Source organism: Ranitomeya variabilis, chromosome 4, assembly GCF_051348905.1.
Source record: "Ranitomeya variabilis isolate aRanVar5 chromosome 4, aRanVar5.hap1, whole genome shotgun sequence".
In the NCBI taxonomy this organism is placed as follows: domain Eukaryota; kingdom Metazoa; phylum Chordata; class Amphibia; order Anura; family Dendrobatidae; genus Ranitomeya; species Ranitomeya variabilis.
The window spans coordinates 25,429,881-25,453,977 of NC_135235.1; the positions used below are offsets into that span (position 1 = coordinate 25,429,881).

The 24,097-nt window shown below is 41.4% G+C and overlaps 1 protein-coding gene across 2 annotated transcripts in view; it reads right to left on the bottom strand.

The window, feature by feature from the left end:
• Positions 1-24,097, bottom strand: part of PTPN6 (protein tyrosine phosphatase non-receptor type 6) — a 52,102-nt gene that overhangs the window by 15,628 nt on the left and 12,377 nt on the right. For both annotated transcript variants that reach the window (XM_077258198.1, XM_077258197.1), the window contains exons 4-6: positions 5,312-5,492; positions 1,364-1,477; positions 1,034-1,147 (exon numbers count right to left, since the gene is read on the bottom strand). In XM_077258198.1, the coding sequence (XP_077114313.1) occupies positions 1,034-1,147; positions 1,364-1,477; positions 5,312-5,492 (409 nt within the window). The remainder of the gene's footprint in view (positions 1-1,033; positions 1,148-1,363; positions 1,478-5,311; positions 5,493-24,097) is intronic.

Genomic DNA, 24,097 nt, shown 5'->3' on the forward strand with positions numbered 1-24,097 from the left:
AGACCAGACCCCAGAATACATCCAGACCAGACCCCAAAATATTTCAGACCCCACCCCAGACCAAAAGAAAAATTAAATTGAAAACAGACCTCTAAAAAAAATTTCTACCCAAGACTAGAAGCCAATATAAATCCAGATCCCCAAGTCCCCCAAAAATATCCAGGCTCAAAAATAAATTGAGACCCCAAAATAAATTAATGTCACAGTCTAGATTTCTAAATAAAGACCCCATCGTAGGACACGTGATAATATCAGATCCTAAAGTATAATCAGACCCCAAAGTTTTTCAGACCCAAAAATTAATCCAGACCAGACCCCAAAATAAACTCACACAGCAGACCGGGCCTCAAGACTGATTTCTATCCAGATCACAATCTAAAATTAATCCAGATCCCCAGAACTAAAAGTCCAATTAGAACTCGAGACCAATCCCGTATATTTCCTTACTCCCATCATTCCTGAGAAGGGTCCTCACCAAGTCCCAGTGCTAAGGTGCCCGCGGGCAAGGGGAACTCGACTCTGGGGGTGAAAGAGGACCATACTCGGGATGTTGGGAGGACCCAACTCGGGGGGTGTTAGGAGGATTCGACTTGAGGGGTGAGGAGAACATGACTCGAAGAGTGAGGAGGACCCGACTCGAGGGATGAGGAAGATCCGGTTCGAGGGGTGAGGAAGACCCGACTCGAGGGGTGAGGAGGACCCAAATCATTGATAGCGGTGGACCCAGCTTGGCAGGTGAGGAGAACACGCTACAGGGGGTGAGGAGGAACCGAATCAGGGGGAAGGAGGATCCGACTCGGGGTGAGGAAGATCTGACTTGGGGGTTAGGAGGACTGACTCTAGTAATTGGGGCTGAATAGTCTACTCTATTGGGGGCTGCAGAACCCCTTTATTTGGGGGCCTAGTGTGCCTGAGCCTAGAGTAGGGGGTTTCAACCTAACAATCCTAAACTGAGACATCCCCCTAAAATAAATAAACCCCCCAAGAGCAATGTCTTATTACATAATTGGGTGGTGAACCACGGAGGACTTACATCAAACTCTTCCCAGAATCCAGCCTTCGATGTTTCCTCTTTTTCAGACTTTTTGTCTAGTTCCTTCATGCGACTCTCAATGTCAGCTGCGTTAACTCTGGTGGAGTGGTACGGCTGTGGGAGAAATGGACGGAGGGAGGAAGATAAATGAGAACCCCGAGGAGAGAGGAAACGAGGAGCCAAAGCGAATGTTTATCACATAACCCCCCATATATAACGCTGAGAATGTCCTGACACAAGAAGTATAATACCCAATGTAGTCCATAGTATAGAGGAGGAAATATAATACCGCAGATCTCCACTCACCACATCATCAAGTTCTTTTCTCACCTTTTGCAAGTAAACGTAGGCTCCAGAAACTTCTTCTATATGACGCTTCTTATAGGCTTCAATTAAATCCGTGAGAGAATCAAACCTTATATCCCCCAACGAATAATTCTCCCCCTACAGAGACAAAGAATAACATCCACAATAACACATAGGGGCAGTATTATAGTAGTGATATTCTTGTACATAGGAGCAGTATTATAGTAGTTATATTCTTGTACATAAGAGCAGTATTATAGTAGTTATATTCTTGTACATAGGAGCAGTATTATAGTAGTTATATTCTTGTACATAGGAACAGTATTATAGTAGTTATATTCTTGTATATAGGAGTATTATAGTAGTTATATTCTTGTACATAGGGGCAGTATTATAGTAGTTATATTCTTGTACATAGGGGCAGTATTATAGTAGTTATATTCTTGTACATAGGGGGCAGTATTATAGTAGTTATATTCTTGTACATAGGGGGCAGTATTATAGTAGTTATATTCTTGTACATAGGGGCAGTATTATAGTAGTTATATTCCTGTACATAGGAGCAGTATTATAGTAGTTATATTCTTGTACATAGGGGCAGTATTATAGTAGTGATATTCTTGTACATAGGGGGCAGTATTATAGTAGTTATATTCTTGTACATAAGAGCAGTATTATAGTAGTTATATTCTTGTACATAGGGGACAGTATTATAGTAGTTATATTCTTGTATATAGGGGCAGTGTTATAGTAGTTATATTCTTGTACATAGGGGGCAGTATTATAGTAGTTATATTCTTGTACATAAGAGCAGTATTATAGTAGTTATATTCTTGTACATAGGGACAGTATTATAGTAGTTATATTCTTGTACATAGGGGGCAGTATTATAGTAGTGATATTCTTGTACATAGGGGGCAGTATTATAGTAGTTATATTCTTGTACATAAGAGCAGTATTATAGTAGTTATATTCTTGTACATAGGGGACAGTATTATAGTAGTTATATTCTTGTATATAGGGGCAGTGTTATAGTAGTTATATTCTTGTACATAGGGGGCAGTATTATAGTAGTTATATTCTTGTACATAAGAGCAGTATTATAGTAGTTATATTCTTGTACATAGGGACAGTGTTATAGTAGTTATATTCTTGTACATAGGGGGCAGTATTATAGTAGTTATATTCTTGTACATAGGGACAGTATTATAGTAGTTATATTCCTGTACATAGGAGAAGTATTATAGTAGTTATATTCTTGTACATAGGGACAGTATTATAGTAGTTATATTCCTGTACATAGGAGAAGTATTATAGTAGTGATATTCTTGTACATAGGAGCAGTATTATAGTAGTTATATTCTTGTACATAGGAGCAGTATTATAGTAGTTATATTCTTGTACATAGGGGCAGTATTATAGTAGTTATATTCTTGTACATAGGGGCAGTATTATAGTAGTGATATTCTTGTACATAGGAGCAGTATTATAGTAGTGATATTCTTGTACATAGGAGGCAGTATTATAGTAGTTATATTCTTGTACATAGGGGGCAGTATTATAGTAGTTATATTCTTGTACATAGGAGAAGTATTATAGTAGTTATATTCTTGTACATAGGAGCATTATTATAGTAGTTATATTCTTGTACATAGGGACAGTATTATAGTAGTTATATTCCTGTACATAGGAGAAGTATTATTGTAGTTATATTCTTGTACATAGGAGCAGTATTATAGTAGTTATATTCTTGTACATAGGAGCAGTAATATAGTAGTTATTTTCTTGTACATAGGGGCAGTATTATAGTAGTGATATTCTTGTACATAGGAGCAGTATTATAGTAGTGATATTCTTGTACATAGGAGGCAGTATTATAGTAGTTATATTCTTGTACATAGGGGGCAGTATTATAGTAGTTATATTCTTGTACATAGGAGAAGTATTATAGTAGTTATATTCTTGTACATAGGAGCATTATTATAGTAGTTATATTCTTGTACATAGGGGCAGTATTATAGTAGTTATATTCCTGTACATAGGAGAAGTATTATTGTAGTTATATTCTTGTACATAGGGGCAGTATTATAGTAGTGATATTCTTGTACATAGGAGCAGTATTATAGTAGTTATATTCTGGCAGTATTATAGTAGTTATATTCTTGTACATAGGAGCAGTATTATAGTAGTTATATTCTTGTACATACGGGGAAGAATTATAGTAGTTATATTCTTGTACATAGGAGCAGTATTATAGTAGTCATATTCTTGTACATAGGAGCAGTAGTATAGTAGTTATATTCTTGTACATAGGTGCAGTATTATAGTAGTTATATTCTTGTACATAGGAGCAGTAATATAGTAGTTATTTTCTTGTACATAGGGGGAGTATTATAGTAGTTATATTCTTGTACATAGGGGCAGTATTATAGTAGTTATATTCCTGTACATAGGGGGCAGTATTATAGTAGTTATATTCCTGTACATAGGGAGCAGTATTATAATAGTTATATTCTTGTACGTAGGAGCAGTATTATAGTAGTTATATTCTTGTACATAGGAGCAGTATTATAGTAGTTATATTTCTGTACATAGGGGCAGTATTATACTAGTTATATTCTTGTACATAGGGGCAGTATTATAGTAGTTATTTTCTTGTACATAGGAGCAGTATTATAGTAGTTATATTCTTGTACATAGGAGCAGTATTATAGTAGTTATATTTCTGTACATAGGGGCAGTATTATAATAGTTATATTCTTGTACATAGGGGCAGTATTATAGTAGTTATATTCTTGTACATAGGGGCAGTATTATAGTAGTTATATTCTTGTACATAGGAGCAGTTGTATAGTAGTTATATTCTTGCACATAGGAGCAGTATTATAGTAGTTATATTCTTGTACATAGGAGGCAGTATTATAGTAGTTGTATTCTTGTACATAGGGAGCAGTATTATAGTAGTTATATTCTTGTACATAGGAGCAGTATTATAATAGTTATATTCTTGTACATAGGGGGCAGTATTATAGTAGTTATATTCTTGTACATAGGGGCAGTATTATAGTAGTTATATTCTTGTACATAGGGGCAGTATTATAGTAGTTATATTCTTGTATATAGGGGCAGTATTATAGTAGTTATATTCTTGTACATAGGAGCAGTATTATAGTAGTTATATTCTTGTACATAGGGGCAGTATTATAGTAGTTATATTCTTGTACATAGGGGCAGTATTATAGTAGTTATATTCTTGTATATAGGGGCAGTATTATAGTAGTTATATTCTTGTACATAGGAGCAGTATTATAGTAGTTATATTCTTGTATATAGGGGCAGTATTATAGTAGTTATATTCTTGTACATAGGAGCAGTATTATAGTAGTTATATTCTTGTACATAGGAGCAGTATTATAGTAGTTATATTCTTGTACATAGGAGCAGTATTATAGTAGTTATATTCTTGTACATAGGAGCAGTATTATAGTAGTTATATTCTTGTACATAGGGGCAGTATTATAGTAGTTATATTCTTGTACATAGGGGCAGTATTATAGTAGTTATATTCTTGTACATAGGAGCAGTATTATAGTAGTTATATTCTTGTACATAGGAGCAGTATTATAGTAGTTATATTCTTGTACATAGGGGCAGTATTATAGTAGTTATATTCTTGTACATAGGGGCAGTATTATAGTAGTTATATTCTTGTACATAGGGGCAGTATTATAGTAGTTATATTCTTGTACATAGGAGCAGTATTATAGTAGTTATATTCTTGTACATAGGAGCAGTATTATAGTAGTTATATTCTTGTATATAGGAGCAGTATTATAGTAGTTATATTCTTGTACATAGGAGCAGTATTATAGTAGTTATATTCTTGTACATAGGAGCAGTATTATAGTAGTTATATTCTTGTACATAGGAGCAGTATTATAGTAGTTATATTCTTGTACATAAACATTTTACCTCACAAATGATCTTAATGTGCGTCACCCGGGGTTTCCCATCTTTTACATCTGCCGTCAGAACAGAGATGACAAAGTCTCCCGGTTTACTACGACTTTCTCTGACAAGGAATGTCCATGGTTCCCCCTTTTGCTGTAGTAACTTCTCTGCATCTGGCCCAGAGAGATACCCGTGGTACCAGCTGTGGAATTTCAGAACATTAATAAAATCAATACATTTTCACTTCTGTTTTCCACAAGGTGGCGCTCTACAGATGCATAAATCAATATGAATGGAAAACTAATACCGATAAGTAACAACTGGTGAGAAGAATGCAAAATAGAGTAAAAATACCCGCAGCAGATAACAATACGTCTGTTAATACACAAATAAGCCTCTAAATATAACAGAGAACCTCACATGAGCGAAAGTAAAGTTGTAATAAGAGTTTTCACGCCTCTATAAGAGCAGAGGAAAGTAACAAAACGTCAGAGATGTAAGAACAATGTCATGAAAAGATGATTTTACTATATTGCAAATGATTCGGATGTAACCACTGAACAGAGAGAGCTCAGAGATAGATCTAAATGTCTGTGTGCAAGGGCAAGTAGCTGAAGTTTGAGTGCAGCTCTGGAGGTGAAAGGGGTATAACCCTTAGATAACATAGATAATAGATAGATAATAGATTGTTCTCATAATATTTGATGTGGTTTTCTAATTAATCAACAAAGATTTTCTGACACATTTTTTTCCACCATATTGCAACCTGTATAAAAAAATTGTGGTCACTTGGCCTCATTTATAAGCCGTAATCAGGACCGGAAGGTACAGGCAGTGGATTAGAGCAAACAACTGCTACCAGAGGCCCAATAACCTAGATCAGATACTACCATATATCATTCTGCATCCTGGGAGCAGAGAAACTCTGTACATTGCTCCTCTCTCCTCCTGCACTTGTGTGCCGTGTTTTACTCAGGTTTATTGTACTTGTCTATATTTGCCCCGTTCACATGTAAAGCGCCATGGAATAAATGGCGCAATAAAAATATATAATAATAATAATAATACATCAGTACTGCAGAGCAAACACACATCTCCCGCAGTGCACAGCATCACACAGGATCAGTAATGTAATGTATGTACACAGTGACTGCACCAGCAGAATAGTGAGTGCAGCTCTGGAGTATAATACAGGATGTAACTCAGGATCAGTAATGTAATGTATGTACACAGTGACTGCACCAGCAGAATAGTGAGTGCAGCTCTGGGGTATAATACAGGATGTAACTCAGGATCAGTAATGTAATGTATGTACACAGTGACTGCACCAGCAGAATAGTGAGTGCAGCTCTGGGTTATACTACAGGATGTAACGCAGGATCAGTAATGTATGTACACAGTGACTGCACCAGCAGAATAGTGAGTGCAGCTCTGGAGTATAATACAGGATATAACTCAGGATCAGTAATGTAATGTATGTACACAGTGACTGCACCAGCAGAATAGTGAGTGCAGCTCTGGGGTATAATACAGGATGTAACTCAGGATCAGTAATGTAATGTATGTACACAGTGACTGCACCAGCAGAATAGTGAGTGCAGCTCTGGGGTATAATACAGGATGTAACTCAGGATCAGTAATGTAATGTATGTACACAGTGACTGCACCAGCAGAATAGTGAGTGCAGCTCTGGAGTATAATACAGGATATAACTCAGGATCAGTAATGTAATGTATGTACACAGTGACTGCACCAGCAGAATAGGGAGTGCAGCTCTGGAGTATAATACAGGATGTAACTCAGGATCAGTAATGTAATGTATGTACACAGTGACTGCAGCAGCAGAATAGTGAGTGCAGCTCTGGAGTATAATACAGGATGTAACTCAGGATCAGTAATGTAATGTATGTACACAGTGACTGCACCAGCAGAATAGTGAGTGCAGCTCTGTAGTATAATACAGGATGTAACTCAGGATCAGTATTGTAATGTATGTACACAGTGACTGCAGCAGCAGAATAGTGAGTGCAGCTCTGGAGTATAATACAGGATGTAACTCAGGATCAGTAATGTAATGTATGTACACAGTGACTGCACCAGCAGAATAGTGAGTGTAGCTCTGGAGTATAATACAGGATGTAACTCAGGATCAGTAATGTAACGTATGTACACAGTGACTGCACCAGCAGAATAGTGAGTGCAGCTCTGGAGTATAATACAGGATATAACTCAGGATCAGTAATGTAATGTATGTACACAGTGACTGCACCAGCAGAATAGGGAGTGCAGCTCTGGAGTATAATACAGGATGTAACTCAGGATCAGTAATGTAACGTATGTACACAGTGACTGCACCAGCAGAATAGTGAGTGCAGCTCTGGGGTATAACATAGGATGTAACTCAGGATCAGTAATGTAATGTATGTACACAGTGACTGCACCAGCAGAATAGTGAGTGCAGCTCTGGGGTATAATACAGGATGTAACTCAGGATCAGTAATGTACTGTATGTACACAGTGACTGCACCAGCAGAATAGTGAGTGCAGCTCTGGGGTATAATGCAGGATGTAACTCAGGATCAGTAATGTAATGTCTGTACACAGTGACTGCACCAGCAGAATAGTGAGTGCAGCTCTGGAGTATAATACAGGATGTTAATCAGGATCAGTAATGTAATCTATGTACACAGTGACTGCACCAGCAGAATAGTGAGTGCAGCTCTGGGGTATAATACAGGAGGTAACTCAGGATCAGTAATGTAATGTATGTACACAGTGACTGCACCAGCAGAATAGTGAGTGCAGCTCTGGGGTATAATACAGGAGGTAACTCAGGATCAGTAATGTAATGTATGTACACAGTGACTGCACCAGCAGAATAGTGAGTGCAGCTCTGGGGTATAATACAGGAGGTAACTCAGGATCAGTAATGTAATGTATGTACACAGTGACTGCACCAGCAGAATAGTGAATGCAGCTCTGGAGTATAATACAGGATGTAACTCAGGATCAGTAGTGTAATGTATGTACACAGTGACTGCACCAGCAGAATAGTGAGTGCAGCTCTGGGGTATAATGCAGGATGTAACTCAGGATCAGTAATGTAATGTCTGTACACAGTGACTGCACCAGCAGAATAGTGAGTGCAGCTCTGGAGTATAATACAGGATGTTAATCAGGATCAGTAATGTAATCTATGTACACAGTGACTGCACCAGCAGAATAGTGAGTGCAGCTCTGGGGTATAATACAGGATGTAACTCAGGGTCAGTAATGTAATGTATGTGCACAGTGACTGCACCAGCAGAATAGTGAGTGCAGCTCTGGAGTATAATGCAGGATGTAACTCAGGATCAGTAAAATATTTGCAAAGCTGCTCAGCATTAAATGTTGACTTGCAGTGTAAATTGTTATGGGGATGTAGTAAAATTCTGACATATTTGTTTTGGATTAGTGTAAGGTGAGATATTTCGGGACACTGCAGGTATCTGGCTCGCGGCCATCACATCCACAATGCACTTGCTTATCAGACACCATTATGTTATGAGGCACCTGCCATAGTTCCCCACCGCGCAGTTTGCATTTTGCACAAGAGGATTGTGTGGTTGAGTTGTCAGAAGTCACATGATGGAAACTTTAGTGACAAATTATTTCAAAACAGAGCAGAGAATTTTCCAACCGCAAGAAGGAAGCTCAGAGGGACACAGCGGTGCACGGTATGGGTGGGGAGTCAGGGAGGAAAGAAGAAGGGGGAAACTGAGAACTAAGACCTGTAACTGCAAGCGCCCCGAAGTGTAAAACCGAGAAGGCGCAAAATAAAAGGTTAAATATAGAACAGACAGATAAAGTGAGATAAATAGATAGATATATAGATAAATAATAGATAGATGGATGATAATAGATAGATAATAGATAGATAGATAGATGATAATAGATAGATAGATAATAGATAGATAGATAGATAGATGATAATAGATAGATAGATAATAAATAGATAATAGATAGATAATAGATAGATAGATTACACAATAAGACATCCCTCTGACATTGAATGCAGACATACAGATTTATTTAGCCCTTGAGGCCATTTCAATCATCCGGTAACTGCAGAAATTTACTTTTTATATTTTGCTCCAATAAAACAGCTCTGCACAGTGCACTCGTCCATCAGCCCCATAGACATGAATGGAGCAGCTCTGTACAGTGCACTCATCCATCAGCCCCATAGACATGAATGGAGCAGCTCTGCACAGTGCACTCGTCCATCAGCCCCATAGACATGAATGGAGCAGCTCTGTACAGTGCACTCGTCCATCAGCCCCATAGACATGAATGGAGCAGCTCTGCACAGTGCACTCGTCCATCAGCCCCATAGACATGAATGGAGCAGCTCTGCACAGTGCACTCGTCCATCAGCCCCATAGACATGAATGGAGCAGCTCTGCACAGTGCACTCGTCCATCAGCCCCATAGACATGAATGGAGCAGCTCTGCACAGTGCACTCGTCCATCAGCCCCATAGACATGAATGGAGCAGCTCTGCACAGTGCACTCCTCCATCAGCCCCATAGACATGAATGGAGCAGCTCTGCACAGTGCACTCATCCATCAGCCCCATAGACATGAATGGAGCAGCTCTGCACAGTGCACTCGTCCATCAGCCCCATAGACATGAATGGAGCAGCTCTGTACAGTGCACTCATCCATCAGCCCCATAGACATGAATGGAGCAGCTCTGTACAGTGCACTCGTCCATCAGCCCCATAGACATGAATGGAGCAGCTCTGCACAGTGCACTCGTCCATCAGCCCCATAGACATGAATGGAGCAGCAGAGGTCACACAGGTCCAGGTTGATCCATTCAATCCCACCTGTGGCAGAATGAGTGGGAGATTGGGATCTCCCCTAGTGATCGGTGGGGGTTCTCGCAGTGGGGTCCTGATAGATCGGACACTTAGCACCAGCTCTTGATGATAGATGATAAAAAGCATTTGTGAAAAAAATATTAAAAGGAGTCATCAAAGATTTATAAAAAACAAACAAACAAACAAACATGTATTTCTTCACCACTACACACGGGTGTAATGACCGTTGTGACAGAGGGTGCAACGCAACAGGACCCTTGGAATCAGGGGGCCCTCCGACGCCAGCACCATTTTTAGCTGAACGTGGATTATGTTAGTGGAGCTCTGTGCACAAGGCAGCAATTGTGAAAGCAGCTCTGGATGTGACTAGAGTATAAAGTATTATGCAGCTTAACTCCTCAGCGACAAATGATGGATCTACTTGTCACGAGTGGCTGATAGTGCCCGGAATGTGATGAATATACCCGTTATAAAGGCTCGAGCTATGAGATCATGGCAGACTACAGTTGTGCTCAAAAGTTTACATACTCCGGCAGAATTTTTGCTTTCTTGGCCTTTTTTCAGAGAATATGAATAACACCAAAACTTTTTCTCCACTCATGGTCAGTGGTTGGGTGAAGCCATTTATTGTCAAACTACTGTGTTTTCTCTTTTTAAATCATAATCACAACCCAAAAAATCCAAATGACCCTAATCAAAAGTAACAGATCAACTTGGCCTTGTGTTTAGGATCGTTGTCATGTTGGAACGTCCAAGTACGTCCCATGCGCAGCTTCCGGGCTGATGAGTGTAAATTTGCCTCCAGTATTTGCTGATAACTTGCTGCATTAATCTTTCCTTCAACTTTGACCAAGTTTTCTGTGCCTTTGTAGCTCACACATCCCCAAAACATCAGCGATCCACCTCCATGCTTTACAGTAGGAATGGTGTTTCTTTCATCATAGGCCTTGTTGACCTCTCTCCAAATGTAACGTTTATGGTTGTGGCCAAAAAGTTCAGTTTTGGTCTCATCACTCCAAATGACCTGGTTGCAGTAGTTTTGAGGCTTGTCTCTGTGCTGTTTTGCGTATTGTAGGCGAGATACTTTGTGGCATTTGCGCAGTAATGGCTTTCTTCTGGCGACTCGACCACGCAGACCATTTTTCTTCAAGTGCCTCTTTATTGTGCATCTTGAAACAGCCACACCGCTAGTTTTCAGAGAGTCCTGTATTTCAGCTGATTTTATTTGTGGGTTTTTCTTAGCATCCCGAACAATTTTCCTGGCAGTTGTGGATGACATTTTTGTTGGTCTCCCTGACCTTGGTTTTGTTTTTACAGAGCCCCTGATTTTCCATTTGTTAATCACAGTGTGAACGCTGCTGACTGGCATTATCAATTCCTTGGATATCTTTTTGTATCCCTTTCCTGTTTTATACAGTTCATCCACCTTTTCCTGTAGATCCGTTGACAATTCTTTTGCTTTCCCCATGACTCACAATCCAGAAATGTCAGTGGCTGGATGAAAGATGCAAGAGTCTGTCTGGATCCCAGAAACTCACTCGGCTTTTATGCACACACACTGGTTACAAGCAAACAGTTCACAGGTGAGGATGTTATCTTTAGCAGCCATTCAAACCCATTTGTGTCAACTTCTGTGCATGTTATCAGCCTAAAATCACCAGGGTATGTGAACTTTTGATCAGGGTCATTTGGATGTTTTAGGTTGTCATTATGATTTAAAAAAGAGAAAACACAGTAGTCTGACAATAAATGGCTTCACCCAACCACTAACCATGAGTGGAGAAAAAGTTTTGCTATTATCTTTCATATTCTCTGAAAAAAGGACAAGAAAGCAAAAATTCTCCCAGGGTATGTAAACTTTTGAGCACAGCTGTATATATAGTCCGGCTCCTGCTGCAGATAACTCAGATCCTGACTGATTTACCCCCTTGGATGCCGCAGTCAATAACGACCTGGGCATCTAAGGTGTTTGAAAGAGAAAGGGGGCTCCCCATGGATCAATATGCAGCTGGAAGCCTAATGAAGACCCCCACAGTTTGCCATTGTCTTCTGACTACGGGGAAATTCCAGAATGTACCATTGACAGGTTATAATACTAATTTTTATACTATTTATTCAAAGAATCGCTGCTTCAACTAGTGGGAGAATTTAAAAAAAAAAAAACAGTATTACAAAAATATATTACTTTTTAAAGTTGCTCAACCCCTTTGTCCCATTAAATACTATTTTTTTTTTTTATAAATTGGTTCAGAAAAAAGTATATATAGTTCCAAAAAGTTTTGTAAAAAAATGAAAAGAATAAAAAAACAAAAAAGACAAAGGTTTGAATCACTCGCCCCAATTTTCCCAATCTAAAAATAAAGATATTTAAAAAAAATAAACACATCCAGATCTGGTATCATCACGTCCCTAAAAGTATGATATATGAAAATACCAAAAAAAAAAAAATGAACCCATAAGATAAATGCCGTAAAGAAAAAGGAAATTGCCATTTTTATGTCGACAAAACTCACAAAGAAATCCAGTAAAAAACGAACAAATCATCTTACGCACGTGGACAAAACTGTTGGTACCTTCTATTAAAGTAACAAATGCAAACAATAGTCACTTAATTAACCTGGAACTGACAAAAGTAATTTTCAATATAAATGTACACAATATCAACTAAATATAAACCAAATTTTGGTTCAACAGAAAAGTTTAAACAAACTAATGAAAATTGCCTGGACACAAATGATGGTACTCTCCTAGAAAAAATAGTAAAAATAATTTGAACATAGGGACATGTAAAACTAAGATGTGTCCCGAAATTATCATCACGGGTGTCTACAAACTATCAGTCAGTCGCCTATTTAGAAAGTGAAAAGTAGTCATGGTGCTGTTTGGGATCACGGTGTTTATCACACTGAACATGGAGCAAAGAAAGCTGAGGAGAGAGTTGTCTCAGGAGATTAGAAAGAATATTAGAGAGAAAAAGTTTAAGGTAAAGGCTATAAGACGTCTCCAGATAGCTTGATGTTCCTGTTACTCCAGCTGCATATATTATTCTGGAGTGTAAAGTCTGGGGGATTGTGGCCGACCTCCCTGGATGTGACTGAAAGAGGAAAATTGGAGAGAAATTGAAGAGACTGATAATATGAATGGTAACCAAAGAGCTCAAAACAACTTCCAAATATTAGAGGAGGCCTCCAAGGTCAAGGTCCATCAGGGTCAAGTTGCACCCTTCGTCACTGTATGGCCAAAGTGGACTTCATGGAAGATGACCGAGGAGGAAGCCCACTGAAATTATATCATAAAAAAGTGAGACTGGATGACAAAATGCACACTGATGAGCCACAAAGCTTCTAGAAGAATGTCCAATGGAAGAAGGAGACAGAACTGGAGCTTTTTGGCTTCACATCAGCTCTATATTCATAGATTAAAAAATGAAGCCTACAAAGAAAAGAAACGTTGTACCTGCTGCTAAACATGGTGGAGGCTCAGTTATTTCTTGGGATGGGTTTGCTGCATCTGGCACAGGGGCTCTTGAATCTGTACTGTGTATAATGAAATCTCAAGACTACCAAGGCATTCTGGAGCAAAATGTGCTGCTCGGTCTGAGCTGTAGGTCATGGGTCCTCCAACAGGATAGTGACCCAGAAAAATCCGAGAACAGGGAAGAGCAAAGCATCGGACTCTTCTGAGGTGGCTCCTATGAGCCCTGATCCAAATCCCACAGAACATCTGAAACCTGAGTCTGGATAAGATGCCTCCACACCTGAGAAACAAGGAGCTGTGTGCTCTTGAGGAGACGGACAAAATCTCTATGGATGGGGGCAGAGGTCTCATGAGAGTCAGAAATGATTTTTATAATAATAACAACGTTAGTTGTGCGACCCCAGCTGTAGCCTAAGTATATAGCCCTTTAAACTAGTAATCAGAGACACTTGATAGGGAGAGCAGATCCGTCAACAGCAGCTCACTGCTGGTTTCTCTATGACCTAGGATCAGAAATAACCTGAATTATTGGCTCCTGATGCGATCTGTGTCCAGCTGTGACCCCGGCAGCAGATCGGCCGCAGGTTACTACAATCAGCCCCATCCTGTCTACAAGACCCGACGCCACATCCTTATTTCAAGACATGGAGGTGGTGACGCGACTGGCCAAACCTCATCCTGTACCCAAAATAGCATCACGTCTCCGAGCGCCCGCATATTACTGAGACTAGGGGAGTTAAAGGGGTCCTCCAACTTTATACATGAGTAGCATATCCCACCTCTGGGGAGGAGTCCCTGGTTAGGACCCCTCCCCCCATCTATAAGACATTGGGGCCATATCTGCGCTGATCTCTGAAGGTTGGAGGACCCCTTAAATGTGACAGTGACATGATGAGAGTCCCAGCTAAAAAAAAGCCATCATGAGCTCAAGCACCATTTATTAGTGTGTATCTAAGCCCATTATGGTATTACCTGATGAGCCAGTGTATCTAAGCTTTCTGTGTGTAACAGTGTATCTAGGCCTATCATGGGTGATACCACCTGAGTGTACCTACGCTTATTGTCTGCTGAGCTATGTATATAAATCTCTCCTGTATGATACTGTAAAAGTGTATCTAAGCCCATTACATTTAATGCTGTCTGATAAGAGGTATGTCTAAGTTTTGGTGCGATACTGTTAAAGAGTATCTAAGTCCAAGATATGTGGTACAGACTGCTGAGAATTGTATCTCAGCCTATAGACTTTTATAGTATTTGCTGAGCTAGTGTATCTAAGCTTACCACTGTGTTCCGAATTTATGTATCTAAATCTCTCGTAAATTATACTGTTCAAGTGTACCTAAGCACATCGTATGTGATACTGTCTGCTGAGAGGTGTATCTAAGCCTATACTGTCTACTGAGATGTGTCTAATCCAGTCATGTGTGATACTGTCTGCTCAGTATATAAGTCTCTAAAAGCTACTAAGATAGTGTATCTAAGCCTATCATGTGTGATACCATTTTCTGAGATTATATATTTAATCCTATGTATCTAAGACTCTCCTAATTGATACTTTTCAAGTGTAACTAAGCTTTTCGTTTGTGATACTGTCGGCTCAGAGGTGTATCTAAGCCTATGCTGTCTATTGAGATGTGTCTAAGCCAAATGTGTGATACTGTCTGCTGAGCTGTGTATCTAAGCCACCATGTCACACAGGACTCTATACCATTACATACGACTTTAGTTTACAGACGGTTATAGTTTTACAAGATTATTAATAATTTACGGGGAAAGCGTTAACAAGTACAAGGTGCAGCCGGCGTCTCTCCTGGTTAGCCAATATTTACATATCCAACGTCATAACACAAAGGGGCGGAGCCAAGACACCAGCCAATCACATGCTGCGAGAAATCCGACAAGTGTAAATGTAATTACCACCCTCGTCATCAGGCAGGCTGCGCGGTGAAGATTTAATGAAAAAAAAAAAAAAAAACACAATAGACGACAAAATAAGTGAAAAATCAAAATAGAAATAGTAAAAATAGATAAAAGTGTAAAAATAAATGTGTAAAAAAAAAAATAAACAGTAAAAAGTAACTAAAACTTTTTGCATTTTTTAATTGTATTTTTTTTTTATCTGAAGAAAAAAGAATTTTGGTTCAATGAAAACAGAACAGGATATAAGCATTAAAGGGATATGTCGGGAAAAAAAAAGTCTGAAAGATCTCGGCCACCTGTATTTCAGGAATGGCACACCGCTGCGTGATTATAGATGTGCAGATCTTCATTCACTTCACCGAAAATTACCAAACAAACAACAGGCTACAAATGTCCCAGAGAGGAGAACCCCTTTAAAGGGGACCTGTCAATACACTTTAACATATAGTAATAGTGTTACGGCAGTGCAGGTGATTGTACCCCAGTAATGATGACACCTTTTTCATAAAGATTCGACGTGCCAGTCATTAGAAATTTAATGTAGAAGCCATATGCAAATCAAGCAGAAGTGTACAGGGGGTGTGTCAATGCAGAAGAAAAAAGAGGAAATGAGTCTCCTGACAAAACCCCCCAGAAAGGACATATTTAAAAAAAAGTTTCCTGTCCCCCAGGGTCCAAATGCACATCTACAGGGGTGAGGCCAAGATGTAGAGGTGTGGAGAAAGGGTGTGACCTCCAACATGGGGTGTACCCAAACTGCGGCTCACTGCCTGTAAGGAGCTCACTACCTGTAAGAAACTCACTGCCTGTAAGGAGTCACTGCCTGTAAGGAGATCACTGCCCGTAAGGAGGTCACTGCCTGTAAGGAGCTCACTGCCTGTAAGGAGTCACTGCCTGTAAGGAGGTCACTGCCCGTAAGGAGGTCACTGCCTGTAAGGAGGTCACTGCCTGTAAGGAGATCACTGCCCGTAAGGAGGTCACTGCCTGTAAGGAGATCACTGTAAGGAGGTCACTGCCTGTAAGGAGCTCACTGCCTGTAAGGAGTCACTGCCTGTAAGGAGTCACTGCCCGTAAGGAGATCACTGCCTGTAAGAAGGTCACTGCCTGTAAGGAGCTCACTACCTGTAAGAAACTCACTGCCTGTAAGGAGGTCACTGCCTGTAAGGAGATCACCGCCTGTAAGGAGTCACTGCCCGTAAGGAGATCACTGCCCGTAAGGAGATCACTGCCTGTAAGGAGATCACTGCCTGTAAGAAGGTCACTGCCCGTAAGGAGGTCACTGCCTGTAAGGAGTCACTGCCTGTAAGGAGTCACTGCCCGTAAGGAGGTCACTGCCTGTAAGGAGGTCACTGCCCGTAAGGAGGTCACTGCCCGTAAGGAGTCACTGCCCGTAAGGAGCTCACTGCCCGTAAGGAGTCACTGCCCGTAAGGAGATCACTGCCTGTAAGAAGGTCACTGCCCGTAAGGAGGTCACTGCCTGTAAGGAGTCACTGCCCGTAAGGAGTCACTGCCTGTAAGGAGCTCACTGCCTGTAAGGAGATCACTGCCTGTAAGGAGGTCACTGTCTGTAAGGAGATCACTGCCTGTAAGGAGGTCACTGCCTGTAAGGAGATCACTGCCCGTAAGGAGCTCACTGCCTGTAAGGAGATCACTGCCCGTAAGGAGGTCACTGCCTGTAAGGAGGTCACTGCCTGTAAGGAGATCACTGCCTGTAAGGAGCTCACTGCCTGTAAGGAGATCACTGCCTGTAAGGAGCTCACTGCCTGTAAGGAGATCACTGCCTGTAAGGAGGTCACTGCCTGTAAGGAGGTCACTGCCTGTAAGGAGCTCACTGCCTGTAAGGAGATCACTACCTGTAAGGAGATCACTGTCTGTAAGGAGCTCACTGTCTGTAAGGAGGTCACCGCCTGTAAGGAGGTCACCGCCTGTAAGGAGATCACCGCCTGTAAGGAGCTCACCGCCTGTAAGGAGGTCACTGCCTGTAAGGAGGTCACTGCCTGTAAGGAGATCACTGTCTGTAAGGAGGTCACTGCCTGTAAGGAGATCACTGCCTGTAAGGAGATCACTGCCTGTAAGGAGCTCACTGCCTGTAAGGAGATCACTGCCTGTAAGGAGCTCACTGTCTGTAAGGAGGTCACTGCCTGTAAGGAGGTCACTGCCTGTAAGGAGATCACTGCCTGTAAGGAGGTCACTGCCTGTAAGGAGCTCACTGCCTGTAAGGAGGTCACTGCCTGTAAGGAGATCACTGCCTGTAAGGAGGTCACTGCCTGTAAGGAGATCACTGCCTGTAAGGAGGTCACTGCCTGTAAGGAGATCACTGTCTGTAAGGAGATCACTGCCTGTAAGGAGATCACTGTCTGTAAGGAGGTCACTGTCTGTAAGGAGGTCACTGCCTGTAAGGAGGTCACTGCCTGTAAGGAGATCACTGTCTGTAAGGAGATCACTGCCTGTAAGGAGATCACTGCCTGTAAGGAGCTCACTGCCTGTAAGGAGGTCACTGCCTGTAAGGAGCTCACTGCCTGTAAGGAGCTCACTGCCTGTAAGGAGGTCACTGCCTGTAAGGAGGTCACTGCCTGTAAGGAGGTCACTGCCTGTAAGGAGATCACTGCCTGTAAGGAGGTCACTGCCTGTAAGGAGGTCACTGCCTGTAAGGAGATCACTGTCTGTAAGGAGATCACTGCCTGTAAGGAGATCACTGTCTGTAAGGAGGTCACTGTCTGTAAGGAGGTCACCGCCTGTAAGGAGGTCACCGTCTGTAAGGAGATCACCGTCTGTAAGGAGGTCACTGCCTGTAAGGAGATCACTGTCTGTAAGGAGATCACTGTCTGTAAGGAGGTCACTGCCTGTAAGGAGATCACTGTCTGTACGGAGATCACTGCCTGTAAGGAGATCACTGTCTGTAAGGAGATCACTGCCTGTAAGGAGATCACTGTAAGAAGGTCACTGCTTGTAATGAGATCACTGCCTGTAAGGAGATCACTGCCTGTAAGGAGATCACTGTAAGGAGGTCACTGCCTGTAAGCAGATCACTGCCTGTAAGGAGATCACTGCCTGTAAGGAGATCACTGTAAGGAGATCACTGTCTGTAAGGAGATCACTGCCTTCTTGTTTGTTGCTCTTGGACAGCAACGATGTCAACACCATAGTGATGTCACTTGTGTCACAATATTGAATGTGTGATGAAGAGAAACCTGCAAGGAAAAGTGACCGCACCTGAGTGTCAGCACACACAATGCTATGGCTGTCACTCACTGCCTCTGAGGAATGAGAAGAGAAGGAGAGAGAAGAAAGGAGAGACAGAAAGAGAAGCAGAGAGGAGAGAGTAGGGAGGAGAAACAAAAGGGAGAGAGAGAGGGGGAGAGAGAGAGGGGGAGAGGAGAGAGACAGAAGGGAGAGAAAAAGAGGAGAGAGATAACAGATAATTTCACAGATCTCTACACCGGACATTTCTATCTGTTATTCTGTCCAGTGCGGCCGCTGCTTCTACTGGACACAATTCTATAGATACTATTTGTACGCGGTTATTGTCCTTACATAGGTTGTAGCCATATGTATCACACATGTGGGATTACATACACTAGCACTGTATCACACATGGTGAGATTAGATACACTAGCACTGTATCACACATGGTGAGATTAGATACACTAGCACTGTATCACACATGGTGGGATTAGATACACTAGCACTGTATCACACATGGTGGGATTAGATACACTAGCACTGTATCTCACATGGTGGGATTAGATACACTAGCACTGTATCACACATGGTGGGATTAGATACACTAGCACTGTATCACACATGATGGGATTAGATACACTAGCACTGTATCACACATGGTGGGATTAGATACACTAGCACTGTATCTCACATGGTGGGATTAGATACACTAGCACTGTATCACACATGGTGGGATTAGATACACTAGCACTGTATCACACATGGTGAGATTAGATACACTAGCACTGTATCACACATGGTGGGATTAGATACACTAGCACTGTATCACACATGGTGGGATTAGATACACTAGCACTGTATCTCACATGGTGAGATTAGATACACTAGCACTGTATCACACATGGTGAGATTAGATACACTAGCACTGTATCACACATGTGGGATTAGATACACTAGCACTGTATCTCACATGGTGGGATTAGATACACTAGCACTGTATCACACATTGTGGGAATAGATACACTAGCACTGTATCACACATGTGGGATTAGATACACTAGCACTGTATCTCACATGGTGGGATTAGATACACTAGCACTGTATCTCACATGGTGGGATTAGATACACTAGCACTGTATCACACATGTGGGAATAGATACACTAGCACTGTATCACACATTGTGGGAATAGATACACTAGCACTGTATCACACATTGTGGGAATAGATACACTAGCACTGTATCACACATGTGGGATTAGATACACTAGCACTGTATCACACATGGTGAGATTAGATACACTAGCACTGTATCACACATGGTGGGATTAGATACACTAGCACTGTATCTCACATGGTGAGATTAGATACACTAGCACTGTATCACACATGGTAAGATTAGATACACTAGCACTGTATCACACATGTGGGATTAGATACACTAGCACTGTATCTCACATGGTGGGATTAGATACACTAGCACTGTATCTCACATGGTGGGATTAGATACACTAGCACTGTATCACACATGTGGGAATAGATACACTAGCACTGTATCACACATTGTGGGAATAGATACACTAGCACTGTATCACACATTGTGGGAATAGATACACTAGCACTGTATCACACATGTGGGATTAGATACACTAGCACTGTATCTCACATGGTGAGATTAGATACACTAGCACTGCATCACACATGGTGGGATTAGATACACTAGCACTGTATCACACATGATGGGATTAGATACACTAGCACTGTATCACACATGTGGGAATAGATACACTAGCACTGTATCACACATTGTGGGAATAGATACACTAGCACTGTATCACACATTGTGGGAATAGATACACTAGCACTGTATCACACATGTGGGATTAGATACACTAGCACTGTATCTCACATGGTGAGATTAGATACACTAGCACTGCATCACACATGGTGGGATTAGATACACTAGCACTGTATCACACATGATGGGATTAGATACACTAGCACTGTATCACACATTGTGGGAATAGATACACTAGCACTGTATCACACATGTGGGATTAGATACACTAGCACTGTATCTCACATGGTGAGATTAGATACACTAGCACTGTATCACACATGGTGGGATTAGATACACTAGCACTGTATCACACATGATGGGATTAGATACACTAGCACTGTATCACACATGGTGGGACTAGATACACTAGCACTGTATCACACATGGTGGGATTAGGTACACTAGCACTGTATCACACATGGTGGGATTAGATACACTAGCACTGTATCACACATGATGGGATTAGATACACTAGCACTGTATCACACATGGTGGGACTAGATACACTAGCACTGTATCACACATGTGGGATTAGATACACTAGCACTGTATCACACATGGTGGGATTAGATACACTAGCACTGTATCACACATGGTGGGACTAGATACACTAGCACTGTATCACACATGTGGGATTAGATACACTAGCACTGTATCACACATGGTGGTACTAGATACACTAGCACTGTATCACACATGGTGGGACTAGATACACTAGCACTGTATCACACATGTGGGATTAGATACACTAGCACTGTATCACACATGGTGGGACTAGATACACTAGCACTGTATCACACATGTGGGATTAGATACACTAGCACTGTATCACACATGATGGGATTAGATACACTAGCACTGTATCACACATGGTGGGACTAGATACACTAGCACTGTATCACACATGGTGGGACTAGATACACTAGCACTGTATCACACATGATGGGATTAGATACACTAGCACTGTATCACACATGGTGGGATTAGATACACTAGCACTGTATCACACATGTGGGATTAGATACACTAGCACTGTATCACACATGGTGGTACTAGATACACTAGCACTGTATCACACATGGTGGGACTAGATACACTAGCACTGTATCACACATGTGGGATTAGATACACTAGCACTGTATCACACATGGTGGGACTAGATACACTAGCACTGTATCACACATGTGGGATTAGATACACTAGCACTGTATCACACATGATGGGATTAGATACACTAGCACTGTATCACACATGGTGGGACTAGATACACTAGCACTGTATCACACATGGTGGGACTAGATACACTAGCACTGTATCACACATGATGGGATTAGATACACTAGCACTGTATCACACATGATGGGATTAGATACACTAGCACTGTATCACACATGGTGGGATTAGATACACTAGCACTGTATCACACATGGTGGGATTAGATACACTAGCACTGTATCACACATGATGGGATTAGATACACTAGCACTGTATCACACATGGTGGGACTAGATACACTAGCACTGTATCACACATGGTGGGACTAGATACACTAGCACTGTATCATACATGATGGGATTAGATACACTAGCACTATATCACCCATGGTGGGATTAGATACACTGGCACTATATCACACATGATGGGATTAGATACACTAGCACTGTATCACACATGGTGGGATTAGATACACTAGCACTATATCACACATGGTGGGATTAGATGCACTAGCACTGTATCACACATGATGGGATTAGATACACTAGCACTATATCACCCATGGTGGGATTAGATACACTGGCACTATATCACACATGATGGGATTAGATACACTAGCACTGTATCACACATGGTGGGATTAGATACACTAGCACTATATCACACATGGTGGGATTAGATACACTAGCACTGTATCACACATGTGGGATTAGATACACTAGCACTATATCACACATGGTGGGATTAGATACACTAGCACTGTATCACACATGATGGGATTAGATACACTAGCACTATATCACACATGGTGGGATTAGATACACTAGCACTGTATCACACATGATGGGATTAGATAAACTAGCACTGTATCACACATGGTGGGACTAGATACACTAGCACTGTATCACACATGTGGGATTAGATACACTAGCACTATATCACACATGGTGGGATTAGATACACTAGCACTGTATCACACATGATGGGATTAGATACACTAGCACTATATCACACATGGTGGGATTAGATACACTAGCACTGTATCACACATGATGGGATTAGATAAACTAGCTGTAGTCTGTATCACACATGAAGAGATTAGATACACCAGCACTAGTGGATATCACACATGATGGGATTAGGTACTACTGCTGAGCCAGTGTATCTAAGCCTATCATGTGTGATACTGTGCAGCTAAACTAGTGTATCTAAGGCTATCATGTGTGATACTGAGCTGCTTAGGTAGTGTATCTAAACCTATGATGTGTGATAGTGTACAGCTGAGCCTTGGTATCTAAGCCTATCATGTGTGATACTGTGCCGCTGAGCTGTGAATCTAAGTCTAATCTTAATGATACTGTTTGAACCCTGAAATATATGTTGCATGACCCTGTGTGACTGTATCTAAGCCACGTTATGCTCACTCTGTGTATCTAATCCCGCTCTGTGCGGTACTGTGTCAGTGGATCTCAGCACACTCTGTGTATGTGGCGCCCTGCAATGTCAGACGTCACACACATCTGTGAGCTCTGATGGGCGAGCAGCGGCTCTTCAGCCATCTTTACACACACAGTAATTAGTGTAATTAGGCTTCTTTCACACTTCCGATGTTACAATGTGCACAGGATCCGTCAAAATGTTGAAATGACGGATTCTGTGCAGATTGTAAAAAACGGGTGCACTGGGCCTGTTTTTTTGACGGACCCGTCGAGGCTATGTGCACCTGTTGTGTATGCTTCTTCGTAGCGGTTTTCCACTGCAAAAACGCATACACAACACAATCCATGTTAAAAATAATAAAAAAAATCTTGATATTCTCACCTTCCGGCGTCCCTCGCAGCCTTCCCGATGCTCCCGTTCCCAGTAATGCCTTCCGAAGTGACCCGATGACGTAGCGGCCTCGCGAGACCGCTACGTCATCTGGGGTCATTGCCGCGATGCAATACTGGGAACGGGAGCATCGGGAAAGCTGCGAGGGACGCCGGAAGGTGAGAATATCAAGATTTTTTATTTTTTACATTTTTTTTAACATTATATCTTTGTACTATTGATGCTGCATAGGGAGCATCAATAGTAAAAAGAGAGAGAGCGAGAGAGAATTTCCTTGACTGGAAATTCTTCTGTGCATGCTCAGTTTCAAAAGACGGGACCCGTCGCTGGATTCCTGCCTTTGACAGTCATCCTGCGTCCATAGGCTTCCATTATAGCCAATGACGGGCAGCGCAGGATCCGTCGCTGTGCGATTTTCCGACGTGCACAAAAAATGTTCCTCTGTGCGCTGTCTCCTCCCGACGGACAGCAATTTTACG